Source organism: Halichoeres trimaculatus, unplaced genomic scaffold, assembly GCF_033239565.1.
Source record: "Halichoeres trimaculatus isolate MK-OKI-2021-1 unplaced genomic scaffold, fHalTri1.1 fHalTri1_scaffold_6, whole genome shotgun sequence".
NCBI classification, from domain to species: Eukaryota; Metazoa; Chordata; class Actinopteri; order Labriformes; family Labridae; genus Halichoeres; species Halichoeres trimaculatus.
Genome location: NW_027437184.1, coordinates 16436080 through 16457030, shown reverse-complemented (window position 1 = coordinate 16457030; position 20951 = coordinate 16436080). Strand labels below are relative to the sequence as shown.

Below are 20951 nucleotides of genomic sequence, written 5' to 3'. Positions count from 1 at the left end.
TCATCTCCATGTTGAAAAAAAAAAAATCTCTCTTCAAGCTATCCCAAGGAGTTGACCTCGCTGTCAAGCACTGGACAGAAAACAACTCAGAGGAAAAAGTAAGCATGACAAAAAACAAACATTTATCTGCATTTTCAAACACAAACCCGCTCCCCTCTGATGCAGAAATGTGGGCGAGCTGATTACAACTGCAAACTCATTTTCATCCCCATTAGAGCAACTAATTTCCATTTCCACTACATTATCAGTGAGTGCATGCCAGAGGTGGCTCTCCTCTCTGCGCTGCTCTTTGCAATCATGACCTCTAGTGGCTCCCAGAGAAAACAAAAGAAAGAGGCTCTCAACCTGTTTGGATAGATGTTTGCATGATGAAAGATGTCACACTCTTGTTTTTTCTTTCAAGATGATGCAAAAAGCAGAAATGTAATCTTACATACGCCTTGTTGCATTTACATAAGCCTCTTTTATCCGTCCAGTTACACTCGGTGACAGAAGTTAATCCTTTTATTTACAGGGATGTGGTTTTTGAGCCAAAACAGACGGACGCAGCTGAAAGACAAAACAGGAATAAACAGGAAGAGGAGCCTGCAGCAGGGGGATCAGTTTCTACAACCATCAAAGTTTTGTCTGATGGAGGCCACAGGATGGGCCAGAGTTACAAAGCTAAAGAACACCCAGCTGCTTTAAAAAGGAGCTCTGTGTTTGACTAACCTAACTTCTTATGATATAAAATATAACTTATAAAGCACATTTCATGCAGATATGCAGGTTGAGGTATTCAGAACAAAATTTATTAGAATTATTACAAACAATGGGATGGCCTGCAACCCTAAACAGGATAAGCGGTTCAGAAAATGATAAATGAATGAATGGGATGGCTCCAATTTTAAAGAATTTTTAAAATTGCAACAATGTTGCTGAAAGGGGTGTTTGAAGGGATCTGAAACAATAAAGTTGCATTAAAAGAAATAATGTAGCAACAAGGCCATGTCAAGTTTTATAGAAATACTTTAAAACCAGCTCTAAAATAAACAGGTTTCCAGTGCTGTACTGCAGGCTGAAGGGTCATGTGACCTGGTTTCTTTTTTTGGGCCAGACTCTGGGAACAGCGCTATGAACTAGTTCTAGTTCTCTTTGAGAGAACTTGGCTCTTTATTTTTTTCATTTTTTTTTTCTATGTTTTTTTTAATGCATCATTCACAGTGCATCTTTGTCACAAGAAATGGTCTTTCTGTAACTTGCTGCACATCACCAGATGAATTAGGGATACCATCTTCAGTACACCAAAACTTAAACTACATAAAGATGCCCACGTTTGATGCAAAAGGCTCCTTTACATATTTCTGTGAGACCAGGATGAGTCCAGGACAATCCGATGTGCACTGATGGATGCCTAACCCAGTTAGAACATTTCCTGCCCTGGCAGAGTTCACCCAGCAGGCACAGAAGCAGCCATTAGTGCCCCTGCCGGTGGGTTTCTAATAATAAAACCAAAATTCATTCTCCCAAAGCCAAATGCAAATTAATTTTTCATGAATAATTAATAGCTTGAAAATGAACGATGTTTCAGGGGTACCATTTTAATGTCATTAGACGAACATAATGTAACACCAAACAATTACTTTTATCACAGCTAATGCTTTTTCAAGCCTCAGTAGCTGACATAAAATACACTCAGTGAGAGAAGATAGGAGTTCACCTGGAAAAGAAACATTTACTTACGACAAACACAGCACAGAAATGGACAAAGCAGTAGAAACACTGACTACAACATGTCGCTTTGACATGAATGTTTGAGAAGTCTCCTGGTCTGATTTATATAAACACATTATCCCCCAAAACAGCAGTTAGTGTCTAGTCATTCTAAAATAAGCAATTTTAAAGACACAAGCCCAATTACGTACAGATTTTTGAGCTGTAAATCACATAAAGCGACTACAAAGCTCTTAAAGACAACATTAAACCTCAAGCATGAGCATCATAACCTCTCTTTTGTATTTATCCCAACATTACCCAGGCAATACCATTTTAATCCATACTATACATTAAAATTGCAGTGCATACATTTAGAGCTTATGGTTATGGTTCGTTAACTCTACATGTTCTGAGGAAATTCATCTCTTCAAGGATGTTTTTTGAATTCTCAAGCAGGTAACACAGTGAGCAATGAGAAACTGAATCAGGAGGAACTTTGAATTCAACATGTAACTTTCAGCTTTATACTCTTTAAGGAAAAAAATGTGAGTGTACTATAAAAAGATCCAGAAAAGTTTCATCCAAACCAAGAAAATGTGATCAAATAACCATTCACAAATATTAAATGAGCTATATATATTTACCATTACAGCTTTCTTTATTAAAATTTCGAGTCTAGAGGTATCAAATGCCCCATCAAGCTTAAGTGAACCTCAAAGACCAGTGATGACTGACAGTACTTGTTATTTTTATTTTCATACATGACACAATGTTCACTATGAAATCATTGATTATAACATATTCATCAGCTCTAGAAGAACAGCTCTAAGAAATGGAGCTGACAACTTTTTTCAGCTTTTATCTATTATTCTAAGCTCTACACTGCAAAAAAATAAAAAATAAAATGAAATAAAAATTTTTTTTTAAAAACTAAAATCTTATCAAGTGTTTTTGTTCTATTTTAAGTAAAAATTGTCTTATCATACTTGATATGAGCCACATTCAACAAATCAGTCATGAAAAAGGTCTAAATTCACTGTAACAAGTAAAAAAAAATCTGCCTGTGGAACGAAAAAAAATTGCCCTAAAAATTTGCTTGCAACTAGAAAAGTGTCTTAATACAAGTAACACTTCTCTTATTCCACTGGCATTTTTTTTTTCACTTGTCAAAATAAATTCAGACCTCAGTTTTGTTTTGAAATAACTTGAAATAAGACATTTTTTTCTGGACTGGTCAGGTGAATGTGGCTTACATTAAGTCTAAAAAAGACATTTTCTACTAAAAAAGTAGACAAAACACTTAAGATTTTTTTTTTTTTAACTTATTCTAGCTACACACACACACACACACACACACACACACACACACACACACACACACACACACACACACACACACACACACTCACACTCAATGTGCTGTTTTTACCTGCCGTGTAGGACTGTGTTGAAGTGTCCTCTGCCTTTCAAAGGAGTCTGACCTCTGCGTAGAGGTCTGAAAGTGACCAGCAGAGGGCATCACTGTGACTTTTTTTTCTAAACCAGAGGAAAGGTCAAAGGCCTGTAAAAAGTTGTTGTTTTTGGTGACAATTTTCACCTTAAATAAAACCTTTTCATTTCAATGATTCCCTTTAAAACATTCATTATGTTCAAAATAACCCTGGGCGATGAGACACTCTGGTGGACTTCCTTTTTTCTGAATGCACGTTTGAATTTTTTGTCTGCTTTGTGACATTTTCACAACATGTAACTAGCTGAATCATTTTGAAACTCAGTCTGATAATCATCATGTCATAATGCAATACCTGCGGGAAGATTTCCGGACTTAAGAAACGGAAATAAAAATGTGTCATAAGGAGGTAGACTACACAGATACTCAAACTGACGCACACACTCTGAGGTGTTGACCAAACAGCTGATGGTGATGTAGCAGGTACACAAAGTGTCCTTCTGTGAATTCAAACTGAATAATTTCTGCTGAATCATTGTTTCATGCATGACCACTTCACCAGAAAAGCAACATGAGTCATTGATCCACTGAGCCACATAGAAGTGATTCACTGTGACTCGTCCTGAGTGAGAAGAGGTGTTCCTGCACCCCTCACACAAAACACTCAAGAAGCTGACCCTGCTGTAAACATTTGCCTGTACTGTTACAAAAAAAAGCTTTACATCTGTGATTCATCAGGATTTTCAGAGGGCTTGTCTTTCAGTTATGATGATGGAATGAAAAAAAGTTGCCAATTGCTGATGAATTTATAGGAAATGTCTCCCACACTCTTTCTGCACCTCTTATCTGTGCTCTTTCTACAGTTTATATCCTGTTAAAGCTCTTTCAGCATTGACACCCAGCCTTCTTTTGGGAGGTGCTGAAGATCTGTCCAACTATTCGGGTTTTTCCACTAAAAACCTCAAGAGACCACAAAACGCGTCATACCTTAAATGATTAGTGACTATAATCTATTGAATATGATTTATTTTTGTTTTTATTAATTTGTGGCTAGACTCACTAAATCAGCCCTTTGGGATAAGACGAAAATGACTGATAGATTCTTAGTTCAGACGATGACTGTTACTGTTAGTACAGAGCATTTTTAATTTTGAGTAGCTTATGTAAATGTTGAAAATTTAAAAAGAAAAAGGGAACAAGGGGTCGTTGTGTTTCTGCAACTCAAGTTTCCTACACTTAAATCAAGCTGCAGCCTTCCACAGATTTTTTTTCCGTCTATAAAAAATTTGGACTATTATGCAGCAGAACTATAGATAGTATAAAAACAAAGACGTTGTCTTCTCGACATCACCAGTTTGATTCTAAAACATGGTTTTGAAGCTTGTTGTCATTGGTTGATGTATTCAAAATGCTGACTCAGCCTAACGCTACCTGAGCAAGGGCGGCCTTAAGCCTCTTCACATCAGTTCTCTGATTGTAGCAAATAAATTCTAATAAGTGCTGTTCTTCCTTGAGGTTCGTCCAAGAGAAAAGTTTGGAGTATCATTGGCTTTTCAGTTTTTGATCAAGCTGGAAGTGAAGAGTTGATAAAGATGACTTTTGACTGATAACCAGAAATATAACAGGAAAACGTTTTGGCAGCATGGGGACTTCCATCCTGAGCTTGACCTTGAAGGAAACAGCCTCTGTAAACATGGCTGTCCCTCCTGTCAGTCAGATAAGAGACTGGGAACTCAATAAAGTCTTCTTTTTTCTTTTCAAATCCAACCCCCAACTATTTAGCAAAAGGGCTTCAAATTTAACTGGTTTGCTTTTTTACACACAAGTATTAAGTTGTATCAAAGTTTTGGGCTTTTGTTCAGGCTAGTTACAAACTTTCCTGCAGGCGTTCACCAATTTGTCTTTTCAGTTCCTTCGATTAATGTAAGTTATACAGCTAAAACTGACATTAAGAATCTTTTAGTTCTGTATTCTTGTGAGCAACAAGAGTCAAGGGCTGTTATAGAGACCGTAGAAGTGAATGGAGCAGCTTTATGGGTGCTGACTGGACACCAGAATGCATCCTGGGAAATGACAGCATTATGTAATAGATTTAAATCTTCTCATCAACTCTGCTCAAAATTTTTCTTGTCTATTAAAAATCAATCACACAGTGAAGTAAACACATCATTTAAAAAGAGCGCTGACATGTTTGTTTCTCAGTTGGGGACATTTTGTTTTGTCTGGTATCATCAACAACGCTCTGCCTGCTTAGCATGGGGTCTAAATCTACTACATCTTGGACTGTTTAGAGAACAATACAGCCCTCACATGTTTCCTTTTTTCATTTGTTGTCCTGGCTCATTCTGCCATGATTTCCCTCAGTTTATGAGGGACGGCACACTTTGGTTATGTGTCACTGAGGAGGCATCCTGAGGCCGATTCTGGGCCTGGAGGAAACAATCTGCTGTGTGTGTAAACTGCAATCAGATGACTTCCATACGCTCTGTGCCATGTTACATATGCAGCTGGAATAAAAAAAAAGGCTAGAAGCAGTGAAAAAAACTGCATGTTTGGATAGAGAGCAAAGAGGAATTATATTATAGCTCTGAGCCATGCAGATGGAGGCTTGAACAAGAGATAAACTGTGAGGATTTAGACATCAGACCTTCTTCTTCTTTATCATGGCATAAAAACCAGCCTGAAGCCTCCCAGCAGCTTGGTGATGGTTGACTGGAATTCTCAGCTGGAAAAAGACAAGCTTTAAAAAAAAAAAAAAAAGCATATCCGCTGAAAGGCCGCTGTATGACAGCTGGAAAAACAGCGCTGAACACTTGAGCTCTCTGAGACACTGTCCAGCAATATGACGGGTGGAAAAAAGCTGTTAAATAAATACACACCATGCACGACACAAGGGTGTGATAGAAACTTGTGAAATGATTCACTTGTAAAAAAAATTCAGACCTTTGCTACAGTTTGAGTATTCTTAATATTTTGAGTCCTTTCTCTTTATTTCTCCATACTCTTACAAAGTACAAGGTTCAATAAAGCAAACAGTGTTCATATAGAGGGAACAAAACAGCCCCAAAAACACTTAATCCAGACATTTTTTACTTAAATACAGTCAAGGACTCTCACAGAGAGTTTCAAAACCAGTAAAAGCAAATACATCTTTTATACTGTGTGCAGTATGTTTTTAAGTGTCAGCATCTGCTGAATGAATACAAACAACACTGTATGAGCCTTCTTTCTGTTAACAGTCGTCACTTCAGTAAATCTGTTGTTGTGAAAATAATCAAACTTCAATCTCTAAGAGTTTTATAACTGGTGATTAAAAAGGTGGGTTTCAGTTTTGTTTCTTCTTAGGAGTTTCTCAAGCCAGGTAAGAAAATATTTCTCAATTTATTAGTTTTTTTCTTAATTAGATGAACTTTGGGATCAAGGGGTAAATCAAAAACACGTTACCTAAAGCTACTGTGAGTAAGTTTGTGTCAGTCTTTGCTGCCTCTGTGCATTAAGAGCTACTTCTTATCTCTTTGCTAATCCTGCCCTGCTCAAGCATAAGAAGTATAATGTACCGAGTGTGTCTTTTATCGGTCAGTCGTATCACTCACAGTGAAACAGTGCAATTAATCTACTTGTACATCGTTAATCCATACAGTAAAGTAATAGTAAGGAAATACTCAGTCTTATTTTCATATGGTCTTTTTTTCAGCTCATATGGAGGCATCAGTATTCATTTCAGAATGCTTCACGACCAGCTTAAAACTCCTGAACAACATGACATGATCACTGTATGAAAGCACTGACTCTAAGCTGACAGATTTCTAGTCAATAATTGTAAAAGATATAATTTCTTTTAAGCTTATATGATAAGGATAAGATGTCTTCTGAGAAGTTTATTGACCAAATTAATCCCCTAAACTCAGTAATAAATAAAAACTTAGACATTTAAATTGATCCAAGCTGGGGTGTGTCAAGACTTGTGTGACTATGGTGTCCCCACTTGGGCAGTGACTCATGTTAGGGTGTGTAACACAAAAACAGTTATTGACCCTTTATAACATGGGTTTCTTACTAGCTGATTGACCCAAAAACCCAACAAAAAGGCAGTTATTAGATATGAATAGCAGAGATAACACAAGGAACAGCCTGATGGTACATCATATCAACTCATCCTCCCCCACCCTGCTGGAATTCTGTTTCATTTACTGTACTGTCTTTACATTTTACCGGACCCTTTTTCCCTGTTTTCACTTATTTTACCTACTTTGATGATCATATTCATCAGACTTCATGAGTCCTTGTGTTGGCGCTAATCACGTTAATCTCTGAAGACCCAGCATCCACATATGTGGACATTCCATTTCTGCCTTCCAAACCCGTGATACTTCACTTTTTAAAACTTTGACCTCTTAGCCACATTTAGGGACACTGCCCGCGTCAACTTTTGGTGAAATCTCAACATTACACCCATTTATAGAAAAAACAACAACAGCATATTTAGGTACAGTAACACTTCCCACAATCGAAAACTCATAACACAAATAACCAAACTTCCCGTACAAAGACCAAGTTTAGTTATTATACTTGTTAATTCTCACTTATCCCAAATAGGACGCCACTGTGAACACAGCTCAGGGTCCAAGTGCATGTTTCATCCTGTCACTATCAAACAGTGAATAGCCGTTGAGTACGGCAGCTGCATGCAGAGGTGAGATGTAGGGATGCTGCTTGAAGTCCTGATATTTCTCTAACTGTGAACAGAAAAACTTGAGTGAAAAGAAAATTCAAATTATATTCCTTGCAACACTGTTGTTTGCTCAGTGTTTGTCCATGGGGTTTAATTTTCAGAAAATGTCACATATGAAATAAATAATAAAGTTTTGTCCTGCAGCTGCTTTTGATATCATGTGGGAACTGTCTTTAAAACACCAGTGAGGGGTTTTCAAAATACAACAAGAATTAGGCTGTGAATTAGTGGTCACAGATATGTATTCCTGGGGCATGTTGGCCGCTGTCTGTGTGAGTTTATAGAAACCTTCAGACTTTATAATGTAGTTACTGTTAATTAACTACAATAAGTCTGAGTAGTCCCTGGGAAAAAGTCTTATCTCACTTAGCGTCCTGTCTGTTCAGTGTGTGTCTGTGTTGTGCATGGAGATGCTGGCCTCTTGTTTCCTCTGCCTCCTGTGTCTCCAGAGCAGCACGGCCAATAAGAGGAGCAGCAGGAAGCCCAGAGCTCCTCCTATGAGTCCTGCTTTGAGAGGCAGACTGCTGTCTCTGGGCTGATACATCTTGCAAGACTCCTCACTGCTTCCCATGTCGTTCATGGCCACCACACAAACCAGAGCAACATCTTCTATGATGCCCAATCCACTGCTTCTCTGGTCCATTCCCAATCTCTGCCTCTCTTTCCCCCCAACTTTCACGACATACTGCGTGACATATGAATAAGGTGCACACCATTGAATGACATCCTCTGACCCGTTCCAGGACACTGATTTCACTTCAGGAGCCTCTGGGGCCTCGCTAGGCAGAGTCCTCCGTATACACAAGCAGCCAGTGGAGGATGCAAGATCATCACAAGGGATCTGATTCTCCAAACAAGGGTTGTAGTCACATCTTTTAGGTTTCCCACTGGAGGGAGGATGTGTTATAGAGGGCACCTCAGAGGTAACATCAGGGTATGTATCGTAATAGTCATCTTTCTCATCAGGAGACCCATATGATGTCAAAGGTCTCATGAGATTCTCATCAGACGACGTGGGCAGGGAAGAGGAGCCTCTGATGAGGAGCAGGCAAACTATCACTGGAAGGAAAAGATGGTCCCTGTAGGAAGCCATTGAGCTCTGTGGAGATCAGAAACAGAAAAGTGAAAAATCTGTTTTTTGCATTAGTCTGAAAAGTATCAGCCTCTTGGGTTTCCTGCCATGTGTACATTCAGAAGAACTTTTTGTCTGTGAGAATGAGGACACTGTTATTTCTCCCCTGATGCTGTGCCTTTATAAGACTGCACAGAAGAAAATTTGGTTTAAAAGTGAGCCTAGTTTGTCCAAAAACAAGATAGAATCTGCCTTACTTTGTGGCATAAACTGTTTTCTCCAACAAAGTAATGCTCTGTTTTTCTTCGCAAATTCACACGCAGAAGATGTGAACACTCCATCAGCACAAATTTATTATTCTGTCACATTTCTGTAAATGATTTACGCCATTGTGCAAACAGCGACTGGGAATAATCCTCGCTTGTTAAGATTTGGAGCTACTTCACACTAATTCAGCATTCCAGGCGGTATTGCTCAACAGGTCCAAATGCCCCTCACACACCCCAGAACACATACATACACAAACACACACACAGCTCTGTCAGCAGGAAACACTTACAGAAAAAGGCCCATTTCCACAGGAATCTACACAAACGTACCTGCTCTATGGTTAACATGCACAGAAAGATAACCAAAACCCATTCAAAAATGTGCTCAATAAGTCCAGGCTGAACTGAGGACAACTAGGAGCGTCCATGAACGCTCACAAGTGCTCTTTGTTTCTGTCTCGACCATACTCTGTTCAGAAATTTGAAAAGAAACGAGCTTACCTGTTGAGTCAGAAGTTTCTTCATCAAAAATACGCTCCAGTGCACGTCTCTTGCCTCTCTCTTCTCCTTATATCGTCCAACAATCACCTCCTTCTTTCTATCCTCCCACCTCCCCCCTCTCCCCTTTTCCTGACCCATATGCACCAGCTCCACCTCCCTCCTCCTCCTCCTTCTTTCTAAATGCTTCAGCAGTGTGACTGTCTGAGTGAGTGTGCAAGCTATTAGTGGTATTTCCAAACCTGCTATTAGTTACGTAATGCTACCTAGATCTCTGACTAGATGAAACTCACAGATTCCTGTTGCATGGCTCCACAGTGGCAGGTTTTTCAGAGCGTGGCTCACTTGTTAATGAGCTCTTGTTTTCCTTTTAGGGCTGAGTGAAGATGAATGGGATGGGAAGCCTCTATTGAAGCAGCTCAGTGTGTCATCCACAACATATCTAAGTGGCTCCAGACTGACTATCCAGTCTGTTGTGGCATTCATCTTCTCACTTAGATAGAATGCATGACTTAAGTCAAAACATGAAGGCAAACTGACAGATTGGTGCAGATGTTCACCAAAAGGCCGGAAATGGACCTGACTCAACGTGTTCAGGGAATAAAATGTGGCGTGTAAAAATCCCCAAGTTGGGACTTGCATTAGAAAGAAGAAACAAGAAGAATGGAAAAAGCAAAAACACAACTTTGTGAAACAACGATTCAGCCAGAATCAGATACAGAGAAGTCTTGTTGTGTCCCATTTTGAAGGGAATGATGCCCCGAACAAGGAAACTGATCAGACTGACAATCAACAGCACTCAAAGCTACTGGTACGAGTTTTTAACGAGCTAGGAAGCAGGCTGTAAATAATTATTATACACATCACATGTGATTCACAAGGGAAAATGAGTCCATCCATCCATCCATCCATCCATCCATCCATCCATCCATCCATCCATCCATCCATCCATCCATCCATCCATCCATCCATCCATCCATCCATTCCATTGTCTGTACTGCTTTTTCCTTTGGGGTCACAGGAGGCTGGAGCCTATCCCAGCAATCATTTACCATACCATACCATACCATACCATACCATACCATACCATACCATACCATACCATACCATACCATACCATACCATACCATACCACACCATACCATACTATACCATACCATACCATACCATACCATACCATACCATACCATACCATACCAACTTTATTCATGAAGCACTTTTAAAAACAACCACAGCTGTAAACAAAGTGCTGTACAGGTAGATAAAATTGAAAAGATAAAGACTGATAAGGGGCTGCATGGTGGCACAATGGTTCGGCTGCAGGCTCACAGCAAAAAGGTCACTGGTTCGATTCCCAGCTTGGCTAGTAGGCCTTTCTGTGTGGAGTTTGCATGTTCTCCCTGTGCATGCATTCTCTCCAGGTCCTCCCACAGTCCAAAAACATGCATATCGGGTTAATTGGTCACCCTAAATTGTCCACAGGTGTAAGTGTGTGCGTGTGAGAGGTTATTTGTCTGTGTCAACCCTGTGATTGACTGGCGACCAGTCTAGGGTGTACCCTGCCTCTCAACGATGACTACTGGGATAGGCTCCAGCCACCCGCGACCCTGAACAGGATAAGCGGTTTGGAAAATGAATGAATGAAAACAGATTAAAAAAACAGAAACATAAGAGAAAACATACTAAAAACAATTAAAAGCAAATAAAAGAAAATAAAAGGGAATAAGATCAGGCAAAGAAACTAAGTCTCGCTGGGGTTAAAATCCAAAGACTAAAAATGGGTTTCGAGGCACTTTTAAAAAGTGGACAGTGAGGGGGCTTCTCTAATGTGCAGGGAGAAGACTGTTCCACAGTCAGGGAGCAACATTAGAGAAGGCCCAGTCCCCTCTGAGCTTCATCCTGGACCTCAGCACCTGCAGGAACAGCTGGTCGACTCACCTGAAGGACTGAGAGGGCCAGTAGGGGTGAAGAAGCTCAGAGAGGTAAAGTGGGGCATTAAAAAACAAACATTTGATTTTAAAATCAACTCAAAAGGTCACAGGCAGTTAGTGAAGTGAAGCCAGCACTGGGCTGATGTGCTCTGTTTACTTGTACCAGTTAAAAGTCGTGCAGCGGCGTTCTGAACCAGCTGCAGATGCAGAGCAGGAACTGACTCACTCTGACATAAAATCCATTGAAGTAATCCAAACCTGATGAAATAAAATCATGGAGCACTGTTTCAAAGTGCTGCCTGGACAGCAAAAATTTGACCTTTGCCAACCGCCTTAAGTGACAAAAATAAAAAATATGACTTAACAACAGTTTTAATTTGGCTGTCCAATTTAAAATCACTGTCCAACTTAAAACCCAGATTGGTAACAGTTGTTTTAGAATATACTGTCAGTGGTCCAAGATTAACAGAGGTGGACTCACAAGGGCCACTTGGTCTGAACACCACAACCTCTGTTTCCTCGCGTTAAAGTTTAAAAAGTTCAAGGCCAACCAAGATTTAATGCCTTCCAGACAAGCAAGGAGGGGTTTTACTGAAAAGCCATCTTTTGCTTTTAAGGGTATATATATCTGACAGTCATCAGCATAGCAACAGAAAGCTTTTCCATGCTTTCTGAGAATAGACCCCAGGGGCAGTACAAGGGAAAAATCAATGGCTCCAAGACTGAGCCCTGTGGGACCCCACATGACAGAGGAGCAGAGGATGACTCTGAGCCTAAAATCTTCACTTTGAAGGACCTATCAGTCAGATAGGATTTAAACCAATCCAATGCATTGTCACATAGGCACGCATTTTTTCTTTTTTAAAAGAAGATATTAAAATTTGGCAATGGGCAGGTTACAACCTGGATAGGTCACCAACCTACCACAATCTAATATTTAGAAATGGATAATTACTTTTTCATGCACCAGATTTACTCTGTTGGAAAAAACTACTGATGTTTAACATGGTTCGTTTCTTGCATATGGGAATATGAATCAAACTGAGAAACTCATCATTCATTCTTTTTCTGAACCGCTTATCTTGTTCAGGGTCGCGGTGGCTGGAGCCTGTCCCAGCTGCCATTGGGTGAGAGGCGGAGTACACCCTGGACTGGTCGCCAGTCAATCACAGGGCTAAACTGAGGAACTCTACACAGAAAATAAATTGTAACCATGTGGTGTAAATAAAGATAAGTTTATATGGACTTTTTAGTTTACATAATCCAAAGACCCCATCTCCTCAAACCTTAATTAAGGAAAATTTATTTAGAAATTCATCATTTAGTTTGTTTTATCTTTTATTGTTAAATTCACGTCTTAAACTTTTCAAGTGGGTTAACCATTTATAAGTCCATTATTATTTTTTTGTGTAATTTTAATTGATATATTTCTGATGATAACATAAAGCAAACACACAAAAAAACAAACAAAAAAAAGAAATAAAAAGAGGAAGACAAATGGAAAAACTTTTTTACCAGAATTGATAAATGTATGAACAGTTATGAAAAGAGATAGAAAATGCACCTTTAAGCTGTTCCTAGGTTTGTGACAGATGAAATTTAATCACTGAGGGTTAAAATGTATGTAACAAGGCTTTGGAGTAATGAAAATTGTGAATGACTTTGAACTGACTTAACCTGTGTCTGCTATTCATTAAGAAGCTATGCTCCACAGTTTATTAGACAACTCTGCTTTGATTTCTGTCTTGAAGTAATTTTACTTTGTAACAGTGTAAGGAGCACAGTCCATGTTTGTCAACAGGTGACCATATTCAAGTAGAAGACAAAAAAAATCAGCATAACAGCAACATAAAGCTGAACTCAGCTCTGTTGAGGACCAGGAAAGAAAGGGAGTTCTGAACGGGACACTCTGTCGATGTGGCGCTTGGCACAGAAACTTTATGTGACAGCTGTGTGCCTTTAAATCCAGCTCTGAACACACACGCACGCGCACACATCTGCACTAAATCTAAGCCTAGTCTGCAGGAAAAGTGACGACACTTAACTCACATTGTTCTGTAACAGAGAAATTTACTCAAACTGTTTTAGAAGACTTTTAAGCTCAAGGCTCAGTCAAAGCGGGCCTTACTGATGGGGTCGATTTACAAGCTATGAGCTCATGCTGCCACTGCCGTACCAAACACATTCAAAGTTTTGGCTCTTTAAGCAATCATAAATACACTGAGATGTAAACCATTACGACCATTACTACTTTATGTTAGAACATTAGAATGTTGCCTCTTTTCTTGTATCAGTGTTTCTATTCATCTGTTGTTGTTTTCATCTTCTATTAAAAGCTCCTGTGTGGATTTTATACTTGTGCCTCTATATGACCCACACAAGCAACATTATTATCACCACTGCTGCAGGAAAAGGTGTGAGACAAGATGAACCACACTAAGCTGCATAAACAGCTTACTTTCTTTTACTTTCTGAACAGAAAATATCCCCATTAGGCGATACACCCTCACTTTATAACAGGACATTTGATCTTCTGTTAGAAGAGTCAAACATGTTTTTTTTTACTGACTAAGACTTGATAGTCCCCAATGTAATGTAGTTATGCTGAAATGAAAAATTGTAAGATCACTAACTACCATAAAGGTTGACATGTTCTGAAAAATAACTTTTTTAGCCTTATTCCAGGCAAAAATCCCAAATAAGTCTGGATAAATTTCACGTTGCTACATTGCCACACAAAGAAAAGGCTGTAAACGTGCATAAAGCATTTCAGATTACAAAATAATACTTCTGAAAAATGAGTTCCCCATTTCTGTGTAACCTTATATAATATAATCTTTATGGTAAAGTCATCTCTATGTGGTGACTCTCCGATTCTTGCTAAAGAGCCAGCTGTGCGTAGAAAACAGGCTGTACAGACCAGTTGTTATTTGATACAAAGGGGGTGTTGCAGGGAGGGCTTCTCAGAAATAGAAACAAAGTTATTGGGAAGGAAATTTTTGTGTTGTGACTCTGGAAGTGATACAAACGTCAGCAGATGGTAACTGTTAAAGGGTTTGTTGTATAAGCACACATCACATTGCCCCTCTGTAGACCACATCACTTTTTCCCCAACCACCACTTGTGTTGGCTGAGAGGGGTCTGCTCTCTTCATCAGGGATGATTCCATCAGGAACATATCATTTTTAAATATTAAATGGAAATTTCCCAGAGGAATAAAGCAAGGTCCCTTTATAGCGCAGTCACGAGGATCTGCTCAAAAATAAATAAATAAAAATTACATGCTTGTCTTTGATTTATAGCAAACTGTAAACAGACCATTGGGTAACACATTGCCTCATCTCAGTTTATTGATCACGTGAAGCATTAGCTGTTTTTTAACAGCACATGGGGAAAATATAAGCAACAATAGTTTTTGGTGAAAGCCTTTGCACCTTCACTCCCCATACTTGGCAAAAGGTGGTTCAAAAGCTAGTATGTTTTTAAGTTTCACATTTTATGCTTTCTTTTTTTACTCTTAACAGTCAGTTGAACTGTTGTTTTTTGACTCTAATACTCAGTTGAACTGTACAAACTCATTAATGTATAGCGTTTAACCTGTTCAGTGAAAGCGTTCTTAAATAAATAAATAGGCCTAAATAAATAAATAAGAGATAAAGGAAGTCAGAGACAATCCTGGTGAGCACCTGATCATTTTTCCCAGTAGGAAAAGACTAGTATGCTTTATTGTCTGACCTCATGTATCTTTTAAGATTAAAGCAGACCACAGTGCCTCCCGGAGCCTGCAGAATAAAACTGCATATGTGCTAGGTCGAAAACAAAAGCAAAGAGCCAGGCGGGGTCTGTGTCCTAACAGTTACACAACCGGGTGTTTAAGACAGTAATTGGATCCCATGATGAATCGTTACAATGAACAGTTCATCTGCGACGCATCACAAAGTTCATGGTGTGTTTGGCCACTTTCCGAAAATAGAGTCATCTGGCAGCAGCATCCTGTAGTCACAGCTCCGCCTGTAGTCTGCTGCTGTGAGACAAACTGAAACAGCACAGAGTTCGTTTAACCCACTTAAAGGTTAGTGACCTGTGTGTACATTAAAGTTTTAACCCTGAAAGTCTGGTATAGAATTGATAAGGGTAAACTACAGTTTATATCACCAAATGGCTGCTGTACTGCTACAAACCAAGGCACATTTAAACCCGATTTTTGACTTGCAGGTTACAAGTTTTCAATCAGTCTTCACCTGCTTATCCTAGGGACTTTTCTTTACACATTTTCTTTCAAAATCAGGTAACTATTTTTCATGCCTGTCTTAATTTTTGACATGTTAGAATTGGCTTTAGATGAAGGTATTTTCCTGTCAAACTACAGGGTTGTAAACCCAGTTTTACTCAGCATCAAAAGGAAGTAGAGGAAGTTGTTCATTGACTTAGTTGTTTCTAGTGAACACTTTTACATAAAACAGGAGAAAATAGAAGTTGATCTGGTTTGTTTTAGAATTTTTTTTTTTTTTTTTTTGTGACAACCAGTTACACCACATTCACTGGAAACCAGTACAGTAAGTAAACTCAGAGCTTTAAATCCAAGCTGTTTAACACGGCATGATTAGTGCAGGCAGGCATTCTATTCATTTTTTGTGTTTTTGCACAATTCATACTTTCATGTCAGGTGGCTGGTGCTACATTTTTGCCAGCCCAGTCAAAAAAAACTCCAAAGGAATATCAAATAGGTAAACATAGTGAAATGCGAAGACGCTCGATAGAAATGCCTTGAAGTCAATACTGAGGGCATATTTAATCGGTGCTTAGAGCCGCTATGTGTTGACTCTTGATGGGAATTCCGGCTCTTTTCAGAGAGTCGGGTGTTTTTTTTTTTGGCTCAACTCACTTAGGGAGCCAGCTCTTTTAGCTGCCAGGGACTCCTATGATAGTTTTTTCCAATTTAGATTGTCATTGAGTGCCTCAGCTTTAAAAGGATGATCCTGTTTCTTCTATCCATCATCTGCCCTGTTCCGAAAAAAGATCCGCACTGGGGTGCTGGATGCAGCCCACAGTTTCCGAGCCTGTCTAAGACCTACTGTCCCTTATTTTCTTGTGTTTTATCCTGTACTGTTTATGTTGCCCACTTTAAACATCTGGCCAAGGAATACAGAAACAAAACTAGCCTTTTGGCTAACTCTGGCATATTTACTGTAATGTCCATTAATATGCATTGTCCTTGCAAATCATATAAATGAAATAAAAAATTGAATGTTTTATTGTGTATTGTAGTTCTCTCTCTCTCCTGTCTTTGTTCTCACTGTGTTCTGTGTGCCTGTAGACCCCTCTCTATAGCTCTGTGTTGACACTATAGAATGTAAAAAAAAAAAAAAAATGGAAGGAAAAAAATGGATGTCATCTTGCTCCACTCAAAGTGAGGTCACCACAAAAACTGCTCACCCTGGCGACTGGCTGTGGTGTAAAACACTTTATGTCGCATTTAACAATGGTTGACAGCTGCCATCCGTGTGCATTTTGGGGGAATAGTTAGATACGTCAGGAGGGAGAGCCAAGAAGAGATTGGACCCTCAAAAAAAGAAAAATGCATTCATGTCACCCAGCTCCACTCAGTTTCTCTCAGTCCCTCATGATCTGTACAGCACAGTCACTGGCTGCACAATGGTAGCACATGTGAAGGGGGTATTATCGCTCAAAAACCGTGCAATAGTAAAAGGCGGAGTTACGCTGTCCATTCTTTGCAGTCATTGGTAGATGTCATAAAATGTATAATGAAGGTGTGGGCACACAGGTAGCTTTACTAGTCACGTGAGGACTGAGAAAACCAAAGAGGCACCCGGTCGGAGACCGTCACACACCCCGTCGTTCAGTCCGAAGAGCCGGCTCTGAGAGCCGGATCGTTCGCGACTGACCCATCACTAATGTCTACGTCATTTCTCTGCGCCAGGCTCAGGTCAGGCCTGTACGGTGTAGTTCTGCATACAGAGGCTGGAAATGGGTGAGTCGCTGCTGAGGGCCATGGTTTCAAAGACTTTGAGAAATCACTTACGGACTTAGATGACGCGGCCAAAGCCCGTCTGGACAATTATCCAACAGAGTCGCTTTGTCTGTAAAAGTTTGTCTTTGACCGACAGGTCCTGTGTATTTAATAGCTAACAGGCTAATGTTAGCGACCGCAGCCAGGCCCAGTGAAGAGTCGCACCTCAGAGTTGGTTACATTCATGTTTTAGGAGCAAATAAAACAAATGTTGTCGATGACACTTCCCTCTTTACTCTACCAACCACTGAACTTTCATAACTGATCTTTTCCGCTTGAGCAGCACAGTCAAGGCAAACCCCGTGAACGTTAGCTAACTATATTAAAACCATGACTTCCAGAAGGACGGGCTATGCTGGAAACATGGACTCATCTCCATCAAACAGCGGCAGCAGCTCAGTCCACAGTGGAAACCGTAAACAGAGCATAATAAACATTCCTGAAAGGACTGGGATCGAGTCCTGTTTTGATCGGAAACCAGACAAGTCTGGATACGGAGCCTCACAGGGCAGCATGACTGTAACATCACTGAAATCACGGCTTGCTCCGACAATCCAAACAGCCATGTCCGCTGCTGTGGACACTCTCCTGGGCGAGGTGGTGCTCGTTCTGAATGAGACACAACAAGAGCTGCTGCACAAGGAGCAAGAAAATGAAAGACTCAAGGTGCGTCTTGAGGTGTCCGAGAGGGAGTTAAAGACTCTGCAGGAGTGTCTGTGCAGCGCCCAGAAGCTCATTGACCAGCTTCAGATATCATACACAGGCACTCAAAACATCAGCCAGTCGGTTTTCGCTCCGTCGCTGTCTTCCATGGCTTCAATGACCTCAGGCTTGGACAGAGACCACCAGAACTCTCGAAATGTGAATGGAGCCGGAGTTGACTTGGGTCTCGGAGGCTCTGTGGATGAATCACTTCATGGGTTTGAGCCAAGAGATGACTACAAAATGTGTCAGCTTTCTATACAACCAGATGGCTCTGTAACCAACCACAGTCTTGACTTTTCATCTAACACATCTCATTTGTGTTCAGACTCCAGCAGACCAGGTAAACATATGTTGTGTGTTTCTGTTTTTTTTAATTCTAAAAACTTTGTGATTTTTAAACCACTGTTTCAGTTCTTCCACTTTAACAGTGTGTGCATGTGTGGATTTGTCTTTAGATGAGAGGCAATCTCAGGGACCAGGTGGAGCATCCAGGTTTGAGATCAAACAGGAGCAAGGACCTCCTTCAGGCTCTGCTCAGCCCAGGAAGGATCCTGGCCTGCGCAATGAAAACAGAGTTGGTGAAGAAGATAGATCATCCCATAGCATGGGCGACCTGGGTTATGTTCAAGTTGGAGAGGAGGGAGGTTCCCAGCGTTCTTTCACTCAGCCTCTGCGTCACCAAAGACCTGTGCGAGACTGCAGCACTGATTTGCAGCAAGCCGGGCTTGACGGACAAAAACAGTTAGCTAGGACTCCAGGAGCTGGGAGAGGGGACAATGTTTCCCCAGGCAGAGCAGAGGACACGGCAGGACCTTCGACTGACACAGCAGGGGAGCCATCTGGAGATCGACCTCATCACTGCTTGGAGTGCGGAAAGACTTTCCGTCTAATCTCAAGCCTGAAGAAGCACATCCGCATACACACCGGAGAGAAGCCCTACCCCTGTGGAGTCTGCGGCCGTCGCTTCCGTGAGTCAGGAGCCCTCAAAACCCACCTGCGCATACACACAGGGGAGAAGCCGTACTCTTGCTCTGAGTGTGGAAACTGCTTCCGTCACTTGGACGGTTTGCGCAAACACAGGCGCACACACACCGGAGAGAAACCTTATGTGTGTGCAATTTGTGGGAAGCGCTTGAGTCGTCTGCAGCACCTCAAACACCACCAGCTCATCCACACCGGAGAGAGACCGTGCTGCTGCCCCTTCTGCAACCGGAGCTTCAAGGAACCAGCAGCATTGCGGAAACACATCCGCACGCACCGTGAGGAAGGTAGCCACATGGGTATGGGTGCCAGCGATGACACTGACCCAGACGCTTTGGACGACATAAACAGTCTCCACCCCGCCGCGCCATCCCCTCAGATGAGGTTTGGGGAGTGGGGAGCAGAGGAGGATGACAGCTCTGTTGTAGACTGTGTGTAGAGGATGCTTTTTCTTCCTGCTAGTGTTCTTCCATTAGACAAACTCTGGGTGAAACACCTGGAATAGGCTGTTTGTATTGTTAGTTAACACATAAGGTCAGCTCTGTTTCACGCTTTTTAAGTGAAAATAAGGCTTCTCATAACCCAGGCCATCACACATCGTCATTTTACAAACTCTGAGATGTAAATAATGACTTTTAAACCATCCACTGTACATTCTTCAACAGTAAGTATTTTTTTGTCTGGACATTCCTCATGCAGCAGCAGTAACTCACAGGCTGTTCTTCGCACAGGAAGAGGGTTACCAGATACACATCTATCTGGCCATTATTTGAGAAACTCAGGGCAGAGATGTCTCCACAGTTTTTCAATAGAAGTGCCTTGAACATTGGGTCAACTGAGTCACTGCTGCTGTTGCTGTTCGGTGTAGTTCTCTCTTTTATTTCAGTGTCATGTTCTGCTTATGTTTTAACTACATTTCAGACCTACTTTAATAGGCAGAGACTGAATTTTCTGTTTTAATATTTTAGCATCTACCCAAAGACTGAACTGCTAATTCTCAGGGCAGGTTCATGCTTCATGTAGGCAACACCTGAATATTCCGTTCTAAAGACATTGCCTGTGCAAATTTCAGAGGGTGCACATTTAGTGGTCATAAGCTGAAGGAATTTATTTGTTTATTTTCAGTCTCCTCGGGCCTGTACTAGGAAGCAGGATATGTGGTTATCAAGGTAACTTCAGGGTGGTCTCTGGTTTTTCAGGACTACGAAGGTGGTCCACTCTGTACCGAGGTAGATTACAGTGATATCTTGCACAGAATGCTTTACCAGCTCCAGAGCAGATTACACTGAGGATGAGAAATTACCCTCTGAAAAAAAAAAACACCCACTGATTAATCCATTCACTTTGACCGTAGAGACGTGTGAGCGAGAAAAAAAAAGAGAGAAAAGAGGGAAGAATCTGCCTATTAAATCATTCTTCGACTAAAACAGAAACAGACTTACATCTGAATGATATCTCCAAATACACCATAAAAAAATCCCAGAGAAACTGGTTAAAGAGAACACGGCAGACTTCAAGTCCGTCTTCAAATCTGTTTCAGTTTTATTCATTGCAATGTTTACCTTCACATTTTTCAAGGGTCACTTT

At 40.6% G+C, this 20951-nt stretch overlaps 2 protein-coding genes across 2 annotated transcripts; one reads left to right on the top strand and one right to left on the bottom strand.

Annotated features, from left to right (window-relative positions):
• Positions 1–6128: 6128 nt before the first annotated feature.
• Positions 6129–9842, bottom strand: LOC141791771 (leucine-rich repeat neuronal protein 4). The gene is made up of 2 exons (XM_074672417.1): positions 9720–9842; positions 6129–8976 (listed from the first exon to the last, which is right to left on the bottom strand). Exons 1-2 carry the CDS (start codon positions 9741–9743, stop codon positions 8260–8262), a joined length of 741 nt encoding a protein of 246 aa, XP_074528518.1. The 5' UTR covers positions 9744–9842; the 3' UTR covers positions 6129–8259.
• A 7749-nt stretch (positions 9843–17591) lies between these two features.
• LOC141791319 (uncharacterized) lies at positions 17592–20413 on the top strand. Its single transcript, XM_074671650.1, has 2 exons — positions 17592–18723; positions 18839–20413. The coding sequence occupies exons 1-2, from the start codon at positions 18009–18011 to the stop codon at positions 19801–19803; spliced, it is 1680 nt and encodes a 559-aa protein (XP_074527751.1). The 5' UTR covers positions 17592–18008; the 3' UTR covers positions 19804–20413.
• Positions 20414–20951: the final 538 nt, after the last annotated feature.

What these genes read in the sequence shown, in the direction of transcription:
- LOC141791319 (XM_074671650.1), top strand. Translation starts at nt 18,009, where the DNA reads ATGACTTCCAGAAGGACGGGCTATGCTGGAAACATGGACTCATCTCCA. An exon ending in TTCAGACTCCAGCAGACCAG is followed by an intron (nt 18,724 to 18,838) that starts GTAAACATATGT and finishes ATTTGTCTTTAG; the next exon opens with ATGAGAGGCAATCTCAGGGA.
- LOC141791771 (XM_074672417.1), bottom strand. Translation starts at nt 9,743, where the DNA reads ATGAAGAAACTTCTGACTCAACAG. An exon ending in AGAAACTTCTGACTCAACAG is followed by an intron (nt 8,977 to 9,719) that starts GTAAGCTCGTTT and finishes TGATCTCCACAG; the next exon opens with AGCTCAATGGCTTCCTACAG.